The sequence below is a fragment of the Aythya fuligula genome, chromosome 2, assembly GCF_009819795.1.
Source record: "Aythya fuligula isolate bAytFul2 chromosome 2, bAytFul2.pri, whole genome shotgun sequence".
In the NCBI taxonomy this organism is placed as follows: domain Eukaryota; kingdom Metazoa; phylum Chordata; class Aves; order Anseriformes; family Anatidae; genus Aythya; species Aythya fuligula.
Window position 1 is genome coordinate 133669267 of NC_045560.1, and position 18574 is coordinate 133687840.

The window sequence follows — 18574 nt, forward strand, 5'->3', positions numbered from 1 at the left end:
TTACACAGAATATGATGTAAAAACAGCAATTTACTAGAATAATTATAACCTGCAAAATGTGAAAATAGTTTAGAAAATGGATTGTCATATTCTCTGACACAGCAATAGTCATGAAAGGTACACTTATATGTTAATCTGTGTATTAACTATGCTACCTGTCATTTAGCCAGGATTCCAAAACAGATTAAAGGCATTTGTTTCTGAAGTGCCTATGTTTAAATTCAGTAAAGTTAAACAGCTAAATTGAGAACACTGTATTTTTGTCAACTACTGCAAGGAGATAAATGCTTCACCTATATGCTATCAGTTCATTATGAGAAGAGTAATCCAAAAACTGCAGAGAGCACAGACCTGTAAGTGGGTAGTCTGACAACTGAAAATATTCCTTGATGCCTTGGTAACTTTTGGACATCAGACACGCTAACTTCTCTTTTCTATTTCAGACATAAATAATGTTTTGTCTGAATTTGTATCATACAAAAAAAAAAAAAAAAGTTGTAATTGGGAGAGAGACCTTTATGTTATGTGGATCAACAAGGAAAAATGTTGCAAGTGTCAAAGGATATGATGACCACAAAATGTCAGCAGGTATATATATAGTTTTTTCCAGCTGTGTTTATGAAAGCCAAAAAAAAAAAAAAAGCCAACATATTTTAGTTTCTTTTGAATATACAGACTGGCCCAAACATAGACATTCTCTTTATCAATCTTATTGTTACAAAAACTGTACATTACAAACAGTATAGAAACAAACTCAAAGGAATGTGCCACACATCCTGGCTAATTTTCTATATGCAGTTTAAAAATACAGCCTACTCCCTTATAGTGCACAGTTATTGTGTAGATAGAGTACATCACTAGTTAAGTGGACATGAGAGAAGAGTTCTAATTTTCCTCAGCGCAGAGAATGAGAGCCAGTTCTGCTCGGTACAGCTTTCCTCCATCAGACAAGGCCATGATGCTTTTCTTGTATGTCGCAAGGTTGTTAATGTCTAATTCCTATTTAAAGAACAGATAATGCTTTATAATCCTGTTTAGTTGTCAGCATGAACAAGTTTGCTGCCAATGGCAGAAAATAAGGTGGAAAAAAAAAAAAAAGGGTGTTCTCAGCCTGTCCAACAGTAACACATTGAAAATGTTGTTATATATTTGTACATGATCCATGTTATAGGCATATGTTAGATTGCTGATAGCTGATGTCTCAGAAACAAGCTTTTGATAGTGTTGCTGTGTAATCGCAACTCCCTTAGTTAAGGCTTTACACTGCTATGACTTCTGCCAAGATTTTTAGTTGTGCTTTGACTTCAGGAATTATGACTTAGAAGTTCTATATTTATCTTAATTGGGTGGATTAAAGTGTCCTTAAAATCCAAATTAAATCTAATCTCTAAGGGGAAAAAAAGCCCTCTAGGATTACCTTTTTGTTCTTTTCACAGAGATCCTTCAGCAGTGCATCAAGTTCATTCTCATCTATGTATCCGTTCCCATCCTGAAAAATAATATTAAAGAGAATTTTGAGCATTTATTTTTTTCTCTCGAAGTTACAGCTAGTTTTCAACAACTTCAGAAAAGAAGTGCCCTCAATCTAATAAATTACTAAGAAGGTTTTTTCAGGACTTACTTGATCATACATCTCAAAGGCTTTATTGAACTCTTTTGCACACATTTTGACACCCTAAACACCAAGAGGAAAAAAAAAGATCATTAATGAACCTATTATGTGTGATGGTAACAATGTAATCTTAAGATGATAAATATTCATACCTGAAATTTAATAAGAAAATTTTCCTGTACTGGGAGTAGCCTTTGGATACAAAGAACAAAACAAATTCAGCATATTTACATCAATTAGTATGGTATTTTTTATGAAAAGAGACAGAAGGCATACCTGGCCAGTTCAGTAAGCTCCAGCTTTCCATCGTTGTTTGCATCAAACATCCTGAGCTGAAAGAATATATATTTTTACATTACTAATCACAATTAATCACCATGATAAAGAAAATGCTTCTTTGGAAAACAATTTCACTGAAATTTATGCTTAGCTTAAAACTGAAATGATGGCTCCAGGTTTCAAACTGTCACATTTACAGCGTAATACATTTATTTAAAGTGCTGAAGAAGTAATTTATAGTAATTAATTCTACTGCAAAAGCCTGGTAAGAAATGAGATGAACAATTCTGATTAACCTACTCTAAGACAGGTCTTAACCTGCCTACAGTGATGATTGTCCCATGCAAGAAAAGTGCATATGATTATTTATAAGGGAGAGAAGTGTTGACATGATAACATTTTACTTTTGGCTTCATATCTAACAATAGCATCATTATTCTCTATTCATTAAAGTGGAACAACATTCAGGTAAAGTTCAATAGAATTCGAGGCATTCACTTCCTTAGGAAATAATAGATGTTTTATTCAATTGGCTGCTAGGTCTAAATATGTAAGTAAAGATCACATTCTGTTTCTGTGATATATTTTAAGAAAAGCCTAAAGAGGTGCTCTAGACAACCAAGACATTTTTTTGATAGTATTAAAATGGGAAATTAAATATCTCCAAGTAATTATAACTAATTTATAAGAATAAATATATTGATGTAATTTGACAAAATAAGTGAATACTATTTCTAATCATTTTTAATCATCCTACTGTATTAAAGTGCTTTCCATTCAGCCCTTGAAAGGATTGAGGGGCACAAACAGCACACATGGAAGTACCTAGAGATATTTATGCTGCATAGGATTAATTTTTATGTCTCTGCCGATTTTTGTGTCTATATAGTTCCATTTTTCTACCTTCAAATATTATTTTGCCTTTGCTGTATAAAAGAGTCACAAAAGCAGCAAACTGTACAATGCATTTTTAGGCATTGTACTGAAAACACTACCACCCACACTCCATCCCACTTTCAATCACAGTAATTTTAGATGTAATTTTTAGAGAAGAGGAAAAGTGGAGTCTTTCATTGAGGTAAGTGTACATCCTTTTAAATACAGAAACAATTCCATTGAAAAAAATACCCAATTTCACTTTGGTAATTCACCAAAAAATGGCAATGGAGACCAGAAAAGGTGCTGATTCTATAAACAATCTATGTAACACTCTGGCTCCTTTTAACACCTGCTTTCCTTGTATAGAAGCATCTGCCTTATACGCATTCCACATGAAAGGAGATTTACATTTGGAGGAGGTACGCAGTAGGAGCTGTAAAGTCAACATATTTTGATGGGTTGTTAGTGTCATGCTGTGCCTGCCTGCAGCTGCTCCGTGCTGTATGTTTTCCATCAGTCTTCTCTTCTAGTTTCTGGGGAGATTATGGGAGAGTTGATTTTATAATTTCTTTACTGTTACTTTGCTGCTAATTCTTTGTCAATGTGTCTCTCTGCAGAGACCAAAACTGAGAGGACACTTTAAGATGAAGGTCCAAAACCTCCCTAAACAAACAGGATGCATGTGTTGCCTTCACCAGGGAATAATTGCAGGTAAATGGCTTGTATTGGTACAACAAACAAGCAGATTTCTGTCAGAAAAGGCACAAGTTTTGATCAATCATTCTTAGGCTTTGGTCCAGTTTGAGGGCTTGTGTGTTTACCTAACATGTTTTTGATTGCTAGTAATATTTTAGGATGAATCCAAACTGGGAAAACACAAACATAGTGTTATACATTTCCTGAAGACAAGAATTCTGATTTTTTTTTTTTTCTTTTTGAAACATCCATTCAGAAACCATAGTGGTCTCTACCATGGAGCACCATAGTGGTGACATGGAAAGAATGCCCCAATGACAAGCTGATTTAAGGCCAGAAAAGTGACAGTTTTGTTCTAGTGTTCATCTAAAGCATTAATTTCTTCTTTTGTAATTACGTGAAGGAAACAAAAAGAGTGAGGTGCTTGTAAATCTGTTAAGAAACCACCGTGCACTGATCGCTGTTAGAACAAGAGACAGACACTACAGCACAGCTAGAAAGGAAAATATAAGAGGAAGCCTCAAATTAATTTGATCTAAGCATAACAACATAATTAATCTTATGACAGGCAAAATTTTTCTCCTGTGAACTCTGAAGACTTTAGTTTTACACCTGATGGCCTGGGAAAGCAATTATTTGCATTATGCTATGACTTGATTTGATATTATATAAACGCCAAGAAGATTCAGAATTCCTGAGCGTTTTACTGAAAGCTCTACGCATCAGAGTACTATGGCTGGAGGAGTACTGGCAGAGCTTGATGCCATGATTCATGCCTGTGTTGCAGTGACACATCTGGCATCATTAGGACCTGGTGGGGCTCCAAATCATTTGGAACCTTCCAGTGGCTGAAGATAAACACAATTTGGATTAAACCAATCTTGATGAAATATGCCTGTAAATAATCTTACCATTATTTCTGTGTATTCTGTTAGCTTTGAGTCTTCAATCTGCTTATTTGCTTTCTGTAACAAATCTTTCAAGAAGCTCTGTTAAAATAAATAGAGAGCAATATGTGAATTTTTAATACTGTATAAAATGCTTGTCTTGTTAATTTCAGATTAAGGTAATGGGAAATACTATTTTACTCCCACTTTAATATTTACTGCTGAGGTTCAAAATAAGTACGAAAAGAAGCATTAATTAACAGTTAGGTCCATAAAAATTTCTTTTGATCAGTTCCAGTATACTGCAGTTTTATTTGGAAAAAGTGACTCATAAAACATTATACATTGTATGCCGTTTGTTGTATTGTGAATTTGGAAAAAATAGTTTGGCTTTCTAATCAGCTTTATCAGTAAATTAAACTAATTAACCTTGAAACTGCTCGGAAAATTTGGATGTCTAATTACTTCTTGCAACGTAGGAATGATTTTACAGAAAAGATCAATGATTAATCAGGTTTTCTCCTTGCCTATGGCAGCACCTGATGCCAGAAATGAACATGTAAATCTATATTCCTCCTTCCTACCTTATTCTTTAAATGTGTGCGGCCAGATTCATCAGATTTATTATTTTTTAGAACAAGAACCTGACATGGTATCCCATGACTTTTTAACCAGGCATTTTAAACACCAGACATTTTCACTTTAACAAATAAGATTATTTCTCTCTATGCAGTGGTTTAAACTGCTGTACTAGTAACATTAAAAAGAAGGATATCACTTTATTTGCCAAGGTTATTACAAGATCTGAAATGTCCGTATGTCTGTCAGTGCTCAATGAAGTACTAATTACTATCATTAGTTGGAGTACCATTATCTCTGTGGAAGTTTGGGTCACATTTCAAGACAGAAAATAGGGTAATTCATAAGAAAATCAATTTGAATATGTGTATTCATCCCTGAATTTGAATGCAGCCATGTTAATAGCCATATTACTTATTAGCATAGCTCTTTCAGTCTGGCCCCCTCTGTGCTGAAAGGCCCTCCTATTAGGTTCTACACAAAGAGTATGATCGAAATGTTGTAAATGGACTTTATGGAGAAATGTTTAATCTTTTGTGCGTTGACAGAAAATAGGACTGGGAAGGATGTTGAAAGGCTATCCAGTCCATCTCCATGTCTCAAGGCAGGATCATTGATATCTGAATGTCCAACATCATTGTCTGATCTGAGCTATTTTCAAACCATTCCTAAATACATGCAGCGATGGGGGGTCTGTCTGCTCCATTCCACTGCCATGATTGTTGCTGAAAAGTTTTGCTCGTTTCCAGCTTAAATTTCTCTTAGGAAGTTATAGGTGGGTGTACTCCTTACATAGAAAATACTTAAAATGTTTGGCTTGTCAAAAAATGTCTACCATTCCTAAAAATACAACTGGACATTTATGTCTTCCTTTCAGAGTTTTTCAATGTCCTGTTTCTCTGAGCCAAACAAAATCTCACAGCACGAGAGAGTGGGACCATTATGACCAGTTAAAATTTCTTAATTCTTCAGCTGGTTCTCAATCAGCCCTGTCTTTTCAAGTCTAATTGAAATTATAGCAGTGGTAACAGTTCTTAAGGAACCGTCTAACAGCTGGAGAGCTCTCGGGTGCTGTGTGCCTGGCCTCCTCCTGCTCCTAACAGCTTCAGACACATCGACCCGCTGCAAGCAGGCAGCCAAAGAATGGGCTCATCTGTCTGAGGGATAAATCAAATAGGGACCCTTGGCAAATGTCATACAGGTACCAAACTCAAAGAGGAAGGAAAAAGGAATAAACTGAATCTTATCATTTGGAGTCCTGTTCTTAAGAGAAGAGCTGTAAGGATTTCAGGTGGTTGGACCTCCTGGTTAATAAAAGTTTATGTAGCTCTTCTTTAGAATACCACATAAGGGCAAAATATTCCAGGTAAAATGGATAAACACTCCTAGGTCTTTCTCTTGCTATGAAGTGTTTTGACTCCTCTGAATTTAAGCTACAGCAATTGAACTGTAGAAAATGGCCTCTTTCTGCTCAGACTCTGCCATAAGTGAGCATTTCTCCTATGAGGAGATGCTGAGAGTGTTGGGACTGTTCAGCCTGGAGAAGAGAAGGCTCCGGGGGGATCTTACCAACGTCTATAAATACCTGAAGGGAAGGTGCAATTAGGACAGAGCTATGATCTTTGCAGTGGTGCTGAGGACAAGAGGCAATGGGCACAAACTGGAACACGGGAGGTTCTCTCTGAACATCTTTTTGCACATACTAAAATTGAGTCCAAATTCCCACCAAGTTATCTAAGCAGGGCAGCATAAGTCTAGCTGTGTTAGCCTAACAGCATTACAGTGGAAACTGTATGGATTACGTGATACTCGAGAGAGCCTACTATGCCCAGTAGCATAGTGATTAGTGGTCATAATGCCCTTGGGGAAAAAGAAAAACCACATAGCTAACCCTCCACCCTAAAAAACAAACCAACCAACCAAAACAAACAAACAAAAAGAACAACATAGCTTTCACAGGCCTATCTGGTTTCCCTTGGCAGAAATCACCTTTCTTACTTCTAAACTAGAGTACCTGCTATTCGCAGTCGCTTGAGACAGACATCAATCCAAATTAAACTATGTTTTTAGAAACGTTTATCAGATTAGAGTTGCACTTAAAATAATTCACTGGTGATACAAACATCAGCTAATCATATTGCCTTTCAGTCGTGTCTGAAATGCAAATACATACACCAGCGGGTGTCTGAAGAAAAAGATCCCGTGCCTGTAATCCAATGCCTGCTCTCATTTTGTGCACACTCATAGGTATCAGCTTACCTTAAGTTCCTCAGAATCAATGAAGCCACTGTGGTCACTGTCATATTTTCTCCATGTCTGCAATCAGAACACAGATGATTTGACGATGTATTTATGGCAATCAGGTCTTGGGTGATTTTACAAAAGGAAACTTTTCACACTGTACCTGCATGAAGTCTTCACTTGACTTTAGCTGCTGGCACCTGAAGAACAACAGGAAATTCTCCTCCGTCGGTAATATCTGAGCAAGCTGTAACAGATTTTTAAAAAGATTAAATTTTGATTGTTAGCCCAGCCGAGCCTAAGAGTATGAAAGCTTCAAAAGAAGCAAGAAATTTTTCATGATCCCACTGCCCCATTGTGGCCCCACTGGAAGCGTCATTGTTAGACAAAACATTTGGAAAATGCATCTGGTTTTGCCATATTCATCGAGGTCAAACAGAAGTGAGGTCTGAGAGAAGACAGTGAAATAGTTTACTGAAGGGTCAGCTAGGGGAAGAGGGAAAAAAATTACCTATGCAAAGAATCTGGTGAAAACCTTGGAATCAACATGAAGGAAGCATGGATGAGTGTGGAGGACCATGAATAAGAAAGTGAGGAAGAAAGACTACTAACAGGTACTGAGTAAGAGAAGAAGGAGATGGGAGCACTGACATGAAGAACGTGTAAGGAAAGCAGAAAAATAAATTGGAAAAAAAAAAAAACAAAACAGGAGGGAAAAAGAAAGTGGGTAGGGTAAGGAGATGGCAACTGGCGATCATTTGTCAGGCAGAGATGTGTTCAAGAAGAGCTATAAATACCATAAGGGAATCAAAAGGGCTTTTAGCCCTGCAAAATCAGGGGTGGTTCTTCCAATGCCTATGCTCTACAAAAGGCTTTTTTAAAATCAGACATTATTGTACTGATTTTTGAAAATGTTCATTTACTATAACTCAATTTTGGCAAGTGACAAATGTAGAAGATGGAGAGTATGCTATATAATTTCATGTAAAATCATGATTTGTTTTTAACAAAAGCCTAATATTTTTTTTTCTGTGCTCAAAATGTATGAAATATGTTTTGATTAGAGAAAACTTTTTACTTGAAGAATAGACCAGCTGTGCTTACTAGGAAGAGAAAATGGAGAAAGCAGGATTTCTTCGCTGCATTCTTTTATGAAAAATGACATCTGCAGACTTCCTGTAGCCCCATCTTAAAATTTGTATTCAAATTTTTTGTTTCTGTGCATTCATTTCACATCCTAAAATCCCTTGTTCTGCTATTGCCTTCTTCCGTACTATTGTCTAATTGCTTGATTTTTTTATTTTTTAATTTGATTCTCGTTGCACTGTAGGTGACTTCAGCTCTCCCTCTCCCTCTATAGGCACAAGGTGATGGAAACGGATCTCTAGTTTCTCTAAAATTATCTGTGCAAGAAATGAGTGATATGCGTTAAGTGCTGGTGCAACTGCAAACATGCGTCAGAGTACTCTCCTTACAGAAATGGAGCCGTTGATTACAGACTGCCAAGCACATCACCGCGTTCTGAGTGCTTTTGCTAAATGGCTGAAAACCAAACCTAATCAACTTAAACAATGTGTTTTTTGTCAGCAGCCTTTGAAATCTACCCCATTATAAATGGCATATACATAAATGGGTAAGTGCACATTTGTATATACGCAACAGCTAAACGCGTGCAACTTTGTACTGATTTATGAAAACTTTTCTTTATTTCTCCCATGGGAGGGGGCTTTGACTTTTGGAGTAAATCAGCATTGCTACTGAACAGTAAACATTGGATAGAAGGACTGATTATAAAAAAAAAAGTTGAGGGAAGGGACTGATTATGACAATGAAAAAGAGTCTACATGTGTGGAAACTGGAAGTCCTAGTTAGGGGGACAGCTATAGCTAAATCTGGTGAATTTTGCAAGGGTGCTAAATGCAAAACAAGAACTTTCCAAAGCATCATTAACAGCTTACTAGCAGTACCTAACTGGATATGAGGCACAGAATATATTACCTGTGGAAGAAAATTATTTTAAACTATACCTCCTGCCCTTTGTAGGTGTCACACAGAGAAAAGCACAGGCTTTTGCATTACAAAGACGTAGTAGCTCAGTATTCAATATTAGCTCAGACTTCTGCCAAAAATAAGTCTTTTCTGTTTTCCTTCTTTCAAACCCTTTAGTATCATATGAACAATATAGCTAAGGAAAAGTCCAGTTGTCCTAGCATCAAATAGCATTAAATTGCTTTTCATTGAAACCTGTGCAGTACTAAGGGATAGGGAATTTCCCATTCCCTGCTATGGAAAGGAAAGATGGGAACCCGATGCTGTTTCTGATGAAGACTTCTTCGTGAGGATGGGCATGCTGGGACCCTGTGAGTGTCTTTCAGTAAGAGTGCAGACTGCCACGAGTTCTTATGCATGGCAACAGAGGCAGTTTTGGGGGTGCTTCTGTGCACTCTGCTGCTTTTATGGAGAACATCAGCTATTTCTTTATCATAAGTAATAGTAATAATACTCAGCTACAAGCTGATGTAGATCTTTATAGGATACATAGCAGAAAAAATATTCTCAGATATCAAAACAATAACAGAGCTATTATCTAGAAGTCATTCTCTAAATAAATTTTGTTGATCATTAAGATACCTTTCATATAACTCAGTGAATTTGCTTCTCAAAATCTTATAATAGAGAACAGAAGTAAAAATAATATTTTAGGCTAATAAGTAGCTATTTTTATGGTGGAAGTGTCAAATAATGTCAATGTGGAATTACTGCAGTCCTGAGTTTCAAACCCCCAGGTTCCACCTTCACATTTTAGTGCAAGCATTGGCCTGAATGAGTACAAAAGGTGAACGAAAGGTCTCTTACAAAATGGCAAGGTAGTGGACAGGTCAGGCTCTGCACTTAGCTTGTAGGCACTGGATAAAAACTAGTGGGCTAAGTACAGTGTGCTTCTGAAGACAGAATTGACGCTTAATCTGAGCACAAAGCTGAAAATCCACTCCTTCCTCTGTGAAGCCACCCAGGCCTCCTCTATATCTTAGCTCAACAAACCTCTCCTTGAACATTCATTATCTGCTAGAACATTTTCCTTCAGTTGCTGGGGTATTCATTATGATGACTGGAAGGCTGAATGCATTTATGTAATTTTTTTTTAAACAGCATTCATATACTTTTTTCAGAAGAAGTGTTTGCTGTACAATGCAAATGGGAGCAATCTGAAATTAGTGGACGTTTTTATTTACAAGGAAGGAGAATCAAGTCCAAATAGCAACTTTAGCACCATACTGCACGTACAACATAGTCTGAGTCCCATCAGCATTTTCCAAATCAAGCTTCTTGCTGATGTCAGTGAAAAAAAATATAGCCTTTGGGTTAGGAAGCTGCTATATTAAGGGAAAAAGTCCCTTCAGTCACTGAACTGAGAGCTGTCAATATTCAGTGGCTTCAGTGGATGCTGAACATGGCTGGCAGTTCACTGGAGGTGGTAAGCACCTTACAGTATTAGGCCTTGTGGGATTTGATCACCTTTACCCATTAAGTCAATAGTACAATCAGAAATAGAACTTGAAAGGCAAAACTCTTGGTTATCTTCCCTAAGCAAAGAACCACAGTCTTTTGCTTTTGCAAAGTCTCTACACATTCTTCTAGCATGTAATGCTTCTATTACATGTATTCAGAAATACTAAATTAAACAGGATTATTCAACAGCAAATGAATAAGCATTTGTTAGTGCAAACAATTTGTTAGTACAAATTAACACACATTCTTTTCAGACGCAAAAGTACTTGATCAATGCTAATATTGTCAAAAGATGCAATTTTAAAATAGATTATAGCTGTAAGTGAAAGAAACTTTTCATATTTCCATAGTTTAGTCATAAATAGATACGCATTTAAACAAGTATTTGCAATTCAGACACATGACAGAGGGCAAAAGATATCCTGAAGTGATCTATTATATCAGCAGTGATACATCCTATTGACTTTTACAGATTCTATTCAGTCCTCTATTTTAAAAATAGCTACTGACCCAGAGTTGGTCACTGTAGAAATTTTGCAGACGTGGCTTGTATCTAGCTGTTTCTTAATTAGCTCTCTAGGTCAAATTTCTTAGTATCAGAAAATATAAAAAATAAAAAATAATAATAAAAAAGCATTTAATAATAGCATTTAATAATAAAGCCTCAGTCTCAAAGCACTCCGTGTGACATAAATGAGTTGTAGGTTTAGGCTTGACATAGTGACTTCTCAAGCTGTAACCCAACAAATTCTCCTTTTTGATTTGCAGCACTGGACAATGAAAGCAAGAGGAAACACAATGGTTCCCTGCTTCCTAGATAGTTGTCTAAATTACATGTATACAGTTATTGAGAGCCTGTAAGTGTAGAACAGTTTGGCTGACTGCATATCTGTTCTCTTTAGAAAGTGGGAGGAAGAAACGGGAATTTTCTCCCTAAAATTTTTTTTCAAGTTCAAGAAAGGTCTGGATCACAACTACTGTTAAAATTTTGATTAAATTTAACATGATTAACGTGCTATTTTACCATATATGTCTGTTTTAGAATAAGCTACATATAGCGACTGCCTAGTTACATTCACTTGTGTGTTGCCCTAATTATAGGAGTGGTGACAGAGCATTAGTTCAGTATCATACATAGAAATAAATCATATTTACTTTTCGCAATTTCAATTTCTAAAATGGAGCTGTTAGCTGCTTCACAGGAAATCTAAATTGCTGTTGATGCTTATTTGTACTGAATAAAGCATGCAAAGCTAAATGAAGTTTACTGAAATTATCTGGAGAAGGGTAAGGAGCACTTTACTTTTTGGTAAGAAAAAAAAGTCATTAGTGAAAAAAATGCTAAGGATTCTAAGACAGAGAAAGAATTTTCTGTGTTACTAAAAATCCAAACTATTTACATAATATGTTCATATTGTTCTGTGCTAAATGTATTTTCTACAAATAAACGTGTTAATCATTTGTTATAAAGTGATTATCTTACCTCAACTATTCCTATTTTTCCATCAGTAGCTTTGCCATATTGGTCCACAAAAGCTTTCATTTCAGGTGTTAAATCCTGTGAAGTTATAATGTGAGAATTATCATTTATAAAATACAGAGAAACATACACAAACTACTTGGAGCATTCTCTTAGTCACCAAATAATTTACTACACTTAACAAAGTATTTGCACTTACTGTATTACTCTTATATCACACTTATTCACACTTATTACTCAAGTTGTTATAAAATTGAGTAAATTTTTTATGATGAATAATGTCACTGTGATAAATTTTACTTCCCAGAGGATTATATTATAGTCAACGAGAACAATTGGCATCTAAATACTTGGATCTAAATACTCCTATTTTAGTTTACAGAATGAAAAAAGAAGACATGTTGGAAGATGTGTATAACAGCTCTGTTGTTTAAGGGGATAACAGTGAAGTTCATTGGTAATTATTAGTCAATTTTCTATGTTTTCACTTTTAAATGACAAACTTCAAGGCAGTGCAACATCCTTCAAAATAAGGAACATTTCAGTATAATACATCTGAACACCAATATAGTCTTTATACATCCTTGAGTTGATTTTACCTGAACAATGGATGCTATTTTAGCCCTAAAAAAAACTCATGAGGCTATCACATTTTTCACTGCGTAGTATTTACTTATCATAAAAACAGTATCCAAATGTCACTGCTGTAATGTAGAAAAGCAGGTTTGAGAGGGAGAAAGCTTTGAGCAGTACCTTAAATCTGACAGAATAAAGCCAGCATAGCTGTTCATTATATAAATTATGTCTCTTGATATACATTTGTACTCGGAGATTGTCTTCTGCCTAGGCTACGGCAAAGGTACTTGTACTTACACTTCAACTGGACATGCGTTGCTTTTCTATAAGCTGTCATCAACCTTCAATACTGATTAAACTTCTAATTTTCTTTACATTTTCTATTGGTCTAAGCTAGTTAAGCCATGCAGCAAGAATCAGGACTACAGCTGTGTTAAAATAATTGACAATTCTACAGTTATAGATGAAGATACAGCAGCCTTTAGATTAAAGCTTTAGTTGCTCTAATAGATCTGATTACATAGGACCTAAGTGATTCTCTCACTGGAGACACAGGGAATCTCAGCTGTACAAACTCAGTTGTAGTTTGTCCCAAATTTCAACTACAAAAGCTACCTAAAATGTCAGTTCTTTATAGCTGATACAATCATGGCCTAGTATCCTATTTATGTCAAAGTCATCCATGGCAGGTTAGTAATTTGCCGGGGCTTTAATTAGAGATGTCGTTATTAATACAATGCAGTTCAATGTCACCTCTCATCTTATGATCCCAAAGTGGGCACGTTTGCTTAGCAGTTGGAATGGAGAATTTAGACACCTGGATTTTAATTAGTCCTGGTTAAATATTTTGCTAATCCTTCTCACAGCACTTCTACAGTGCCAGACAGTGTCCAGCTGTTGAAGGAGGCACAGTTGCTTACAGGCTAAACAAAACAAGATGCTCTTCCTCTTGTATGTTCTCCAGAAAGGTTTTTTTCACCCACTTTGTGTTCACTTCAGTTACTCTTCAGCTTGTTGACGAATTTTTCAAGTCATGTTATTCAAATGAATGTTTTCAGTCAAAAAAACTTGCTTAAATTTAATCAAGTCCAGTCCTAATCTTGATACAGATGCAGTGCGCAATGCTTGAAATTAAGAAACTTGTTCTTCACACCTTCATCTGCCCTCTTAAAACTTAAGAGACACTTATCAAACCAAGTGGAACTTGGAACTTTTTTGGAATGATTTTAAAAATGTAAGGACAGATGGCACTACAGAAACACTTACACGACTGCATTCATAAACACCTATTAAATCGCATATTTCTCTGGAGAAATAATGTCATCATCTGCATTTGCAGAGAAAGTAAGTAACAGATGTGGAAAAACTTGTCTAAGATACTGATTGCCTCTCTATTGACCTCTTTGTCAAAACACCCTGAAGTTTCTTCTGGCAATGGGCACACCTAAGTAGAGAACATAAGGCATAAAAAGTGGGGCACAGCAAATGGAAGCTATGCATTTATAGTTATACAGCTTTTATCTTTAAAAAGAGGCAGTTCTTTCAAAGTGTCTGAAAGTATGTCAGATCAATTCACTGTCTACCACAGTGAAAACACATAGTGTGACCAAAGGAAAGCCCAAGCCCTGACACTTCTGAGTGCACATGCACCCTCTGGAGCAAAGGCAGTTCCAGTCATGGGGCTAACATCAGTCGGGTTGCATGCTACTGCTCCGTCTGAGAAAAAGCAACCATGAAAGTACAGGCTTACCGAGTGGATTAATAAAAGGATTAGAATTAGAACATAATTAGAACAGCTCTGTAGTTGGGAAGAATATTGGGAAATGTTAAACCATCCTATTCAATGACAGAATCAATGTGATTCTTTAATGCATATGGCATGACTGATGTAAAATCCAGCTATGAAGAATGCATAATTGAATATTTCAAAAATAGTGAGCAGGAGAGTGACCTGAAATGCAGAAGTTAATGATGACAAAGAAGCTTTGGGGTGTTAAAAGAAGGACAGCCAAGGAAATGACATATAACCTACACTAGTTTCTCAATGTGTCCCTTCTGGCAAAAGGAAAGAAATTTGAAGCTACTGAATTAGTATCCCATGAGACAAGACACGAACTAATGAGATGCTTGTTTGGCAAATGAGCCTTCAAATCCAAGAATCAGCTTAGATTGAAACCCAAGATGACATATATCCATAATCTAGAAAAAGACTTCAGCATCCAATGTAACATCTACCAAAAGGAGAGCCAATGAACCAAGTACCAAATATGATGTTTCTACAGATCAATATAATTGCTCTTTTCAAAAGAAAGTTCCAAAACCAGAACTGATTCAGAGAAATGGCAAAGAAAAACTTAATTAAACATCTGAGCATTTAAAAAAAAAAAAAAGTGAGATACAGGCAGAGGTTATGCAAAAGACAGCATAAATAACGTAGCAGGTAAGAATAATCCTGATAGGCTTTTCTGTGTTACTTTGAGCAGGCTTTTTTTTTTTTTTTTTTTTTTTTTTTTTTTTTTTAAGAGAAGGTGCACACTTCCTTGGAGCCAGAAAAGAATCTGATTTTGAAACAACTGATATTTTCCCCTGAAGCTTCTAATTCATTTTTTTAACTTCTGAAAATTGTATAAGGATTTCTACTGAGAATACCATTGATACTAAATATATACAGGCTTCAGTATCTCCTTTCTAATGGACATACTTAAGTTTCCTGCACTCTATTGTGAAAGAGAGATTTGTTCTGCTGAACTACCTGAAAGATATTGAAGTTGTGTTTAACCTTCTCTGTGAAAAAAAAATACTCAAAAATACAATTTTTTCTTTCTAAAAGAAGCCAGATTCATTTACTATTTTTGTGAAGTTCTTTGAAATTTTAGTTTAAAGTTATTAACACTCATGAAAATGAGTGTCTACACCAATGGCTATAAGAAGAATTAACTGATACCAAGACTGCAGTAACATTAGAGGCATTGCTGGGAGACAGATTTTCAGATCCGTGAAGTTTACACTCATACAATTACTAAAAGATAAAAATTTCCACAGAATAAACTGAGGCATACTTTTTTTTTTTTTTTCAGTCACTTCTAAAATATATAACTTCAAAGCAAAGTTAATTACCAAAAAGCTATTGCTCGATTTGGAGGTATACTTATATGAAGTAATAACCTATTTCATCCATGCAGACATGTCATTCAGTTAGATTAAAATTTTACTGTTACTTCGGAAGTATTTCTGCATAGATTGACTACAATAAATTTGATATATTTATACATATATGAAATTGATACTAATTATTTCAAAGGTAAATAACTTGTTAAAAAGCTTTACTTCTATTTTAATTCAGATCTTTATACGGAATCATTTATTTCTCTCCTCTCTCCCCCCACCCCTTCTTTTTCCCAAGAGAGTATAGTTTGGAGGAAATTTTCGATCAATACATTAATAACTCATGTGGAGAATTGCATTGACAACATTGTCAAAAACTTTGCTGGACCTGTGAGCAATTTAAACTATGAGGATTTGATACTCGTATTCCTGGTGTACAACTCTGGTGAAGGGCACGAAGTGGTTGGCAGTCATCTGCAGATCTATTTACTGACCAGCAAGGGGCAGAAATGCATTTCAGCCCATGCTGCCCATTAAGCACGAAATTAAAGCAGAGTCCAACTAACTTGAAGTGCTTGCTCGTTTTTCTTCTCTCTCTCCATCTCTTTTTTTAAGCATCAGTACATAACTGGCTCGGGTTGTGATGGGATAAAGTCCCATCCATGACAAAAGGGTAATGTCCACGCATTTGCTGACCTTTTTAAAGCCCTTTTAGACGTATCAGCTCGTAGCCTGGTGAGATGTGAATGGGACCTGCTCTCCAGATGGATGGACCCTGCCCTCTCCAAACCAGACGATGTATTTCATATTAAACCTGCAGATTTCTAACTGCCCTACTTCCCTCTGCTGCTAAGGCTCCTGCATGCACCGTGTGATGGCCATAGGGCAGGGGAGGAATCGGGGCACCGGAGTTTGCTCAAGAAAACTCTTCTTTCCCGGAGGAGACGGAAACGTTAACCTACCAAGCCTGCCTTCTTCCTCGCCTGCTGCAGCTCCTGGATGAAGTTTTGTAGCTCCTTCCCATCCATGTACCCATTGCCTACAACAAAAAGAGTTACGCTTGCGGCCACCGCTCCCTCCAAACTCTCTCCGCTCTCCAGCGCCGGCAGAGACTCCTCGGCCCGAGGGCTGCCTCCGGGGGGCTCCCGGCACACCTCGCCCGACCCCAACCCCAACCCCGACCCCAAAGCTGCTGGGGGCGGCGGTGGCAGAGCGGGGATCTCTCCTCTCCCCCCGTCTTACTCCCCCCCCCCCCCCAGAGGCTGTGTCCCCCTCCCCTCTCGCAGCCCCCCTTCCAGCCGCCCCCCTGCCGCCCCGGGGAAGGGACGAGAGTCACCGTCGGAGTCGTAGTGGTGCCAGATCTCGAAGAACTGGGCGGCCGAGATCTCCACGCCCTGCAGGTGGCTCTCCGCCGTCATGATGATGGAGGGGGGCGCGGAGGGGGGCGCGGAGGGGGCGCGGAAGGGGGGCGCGGAGGGGGCGCTGTCCGCGGTGCTGACTCTGCCCGCGGCCGGCGCGACGGCGATAGCGACGGCGACAGCGGCGACAGCGGCGGCTCCGACGGCTCCTCCCGCCGCCGCCCCGCCGAGGGCTATTTATTGGGGCCGCCCCGGCCGGCCACTCCTCCCGGCTCTGCCCTGCCCGCCCTGCGTGCGAAGGGGGGGCCGGGGTCTCCCCCCGGAGGGTGCCGCCCTTCCCTCGGCGTGGGGAGGGAGGGTTGGGGGCCGGCGGGTCCCCCCAAGTTATCTTGGGGTCCTGATGCTGAAGTGGTGGTCGTGGATCTGCCGGCTGAGCCGTCGGGTTCCCGGCTGGGGAAGGGTGCTGGGTGTCAGCTCTGTGGGATGGTCCCGTTCGAGGTGCTGGGGTCACCCCATTCGTGAGTGATCCGTCCCCAAACTGTGTCTGCAGGTAGCTCGGCATGGGCTTCATCTCTGCAGTGGGGCAGCCCTATAAACTGAAGTTTCTCGGGGTATTGAGATATCCGTATCGAGACAGCACAGCAACAGGGTCATCAAACTTAAATATATGGCCCTAGAGGGTAAATTCATCCCAACAGCACAGTATGAAACACCACCCTAGTAAGGTCACTCTTTTGCAGTGCAGGGGGGTGAGGGACACTGCCACTTCTGACTGGCCTAGAGTTTTTTTCTTTGGGTAGACCATCTTCCAAGACTTGCCCTCCTATAGTTGTGGGTTGGTGGGAGGGAGCAGAGCAGCTTGCCAAAGATCTTCCTTCTGTCGCAGGGTGACATGGAGTTGTATCCATACTAATGATCAGGTCCCCATTAGGATGGCTGTGTGACCTCGGTACTCTGAAGCTCAGAAACTGCCTTTCTGCAATGTTCCTCACGTGCTGCATTGAGTTAGCAGGGTGTGATGGCCAAGGTGATTGGCTGCCAGAGCATTGCCAAATACAGGAGGTAATATAGTAAGGATGGGGGATGAGAACAGCTGGGAAACCTGGGAATCTCCATGTGTGAAGTGATTAACATGAGCAATGGTAGGACAGCAGCATGTTAAGATAGAGTGTGAGGACAAAATGAATGGGATAACGCAGAGCAGAAGACGGCAAGAAGCCAAGGGGGGATGGAGCAGGATGAGAGGTGGATGCTCAGTTAAAGGCTGACATGTCCTGAGAGGGATTTCAGTAGATTGGGTGGCTGAAATCTTGTATGCATTATGGAACAAGATGTGGGCATAGCAATTAAGTAATCATGAGACCTTATACTT

The 18574-nt window shown here is 38.3% G+C and overlaps 1 protein-coding gene across 1 annotated transcript; it reads right to left on the reverse strand.

The window, feature by feature from the left end:
• Positions 1 to 649: 649 nt before the first annotated feature.
• Positions 650 to 17267, reverse strand: CALB1 (calbindin 1). Its single transcript, XM_032183272.1, has 11 exons — positions 17181 to 17267; positions 16807 to 16883; positions 12167 to 12241; positions 7337 to 7420; positions 7192 to 7248; positions 4378 to 4455; positions 1889 to 1944; positions 1765 to 1804; positions 1622 to 1675; positions 1418 to 1489; positions 650 to 999 (listed from the first exon to the last, which is right to left on the reverse strand). The coding sequence occupies exons 1-11, from the start codon at positions 17260 to 17262 to the stop codon at positions 886 to 888; spliced, it is 789 nt and encodes a 262-aa protein (XP_032039163.1). The 5' UTR covers positions 17263 to 17267; the 3' UTR covers positions 650 to 885.
• Positions 17268 to 18574: the final 1307 nt, after the last annotated feature.

What these genes read in the sequence shown, in the direction of transcription:
- CALB1 (XM_032183272.1), bottom strand. Translation starts at nt 17,262, where the DNA reads ATGACGGCGGAGAGCCACCTGCAGGGCGTGGAGATCTCGGCCGCCCAG. An exon ending in CGAGGAAGAAGGCAGGCTTG is followed by an intron (nt 12,242 to 16,806) that starts GTAGGTTAACGT and finishes ATAACTTCACAG; the next exon opens with GATTTAACACCTGAAATGAA. An exon ending in GAAAAATAGGAATAGTTGAG is followed by an intron (nt 7,421 to 12,166) that starts GTAAGATAATCA and finishes AATCTGTTACAG; the next exon opens with CTTGCTCAGATATTACCGAC.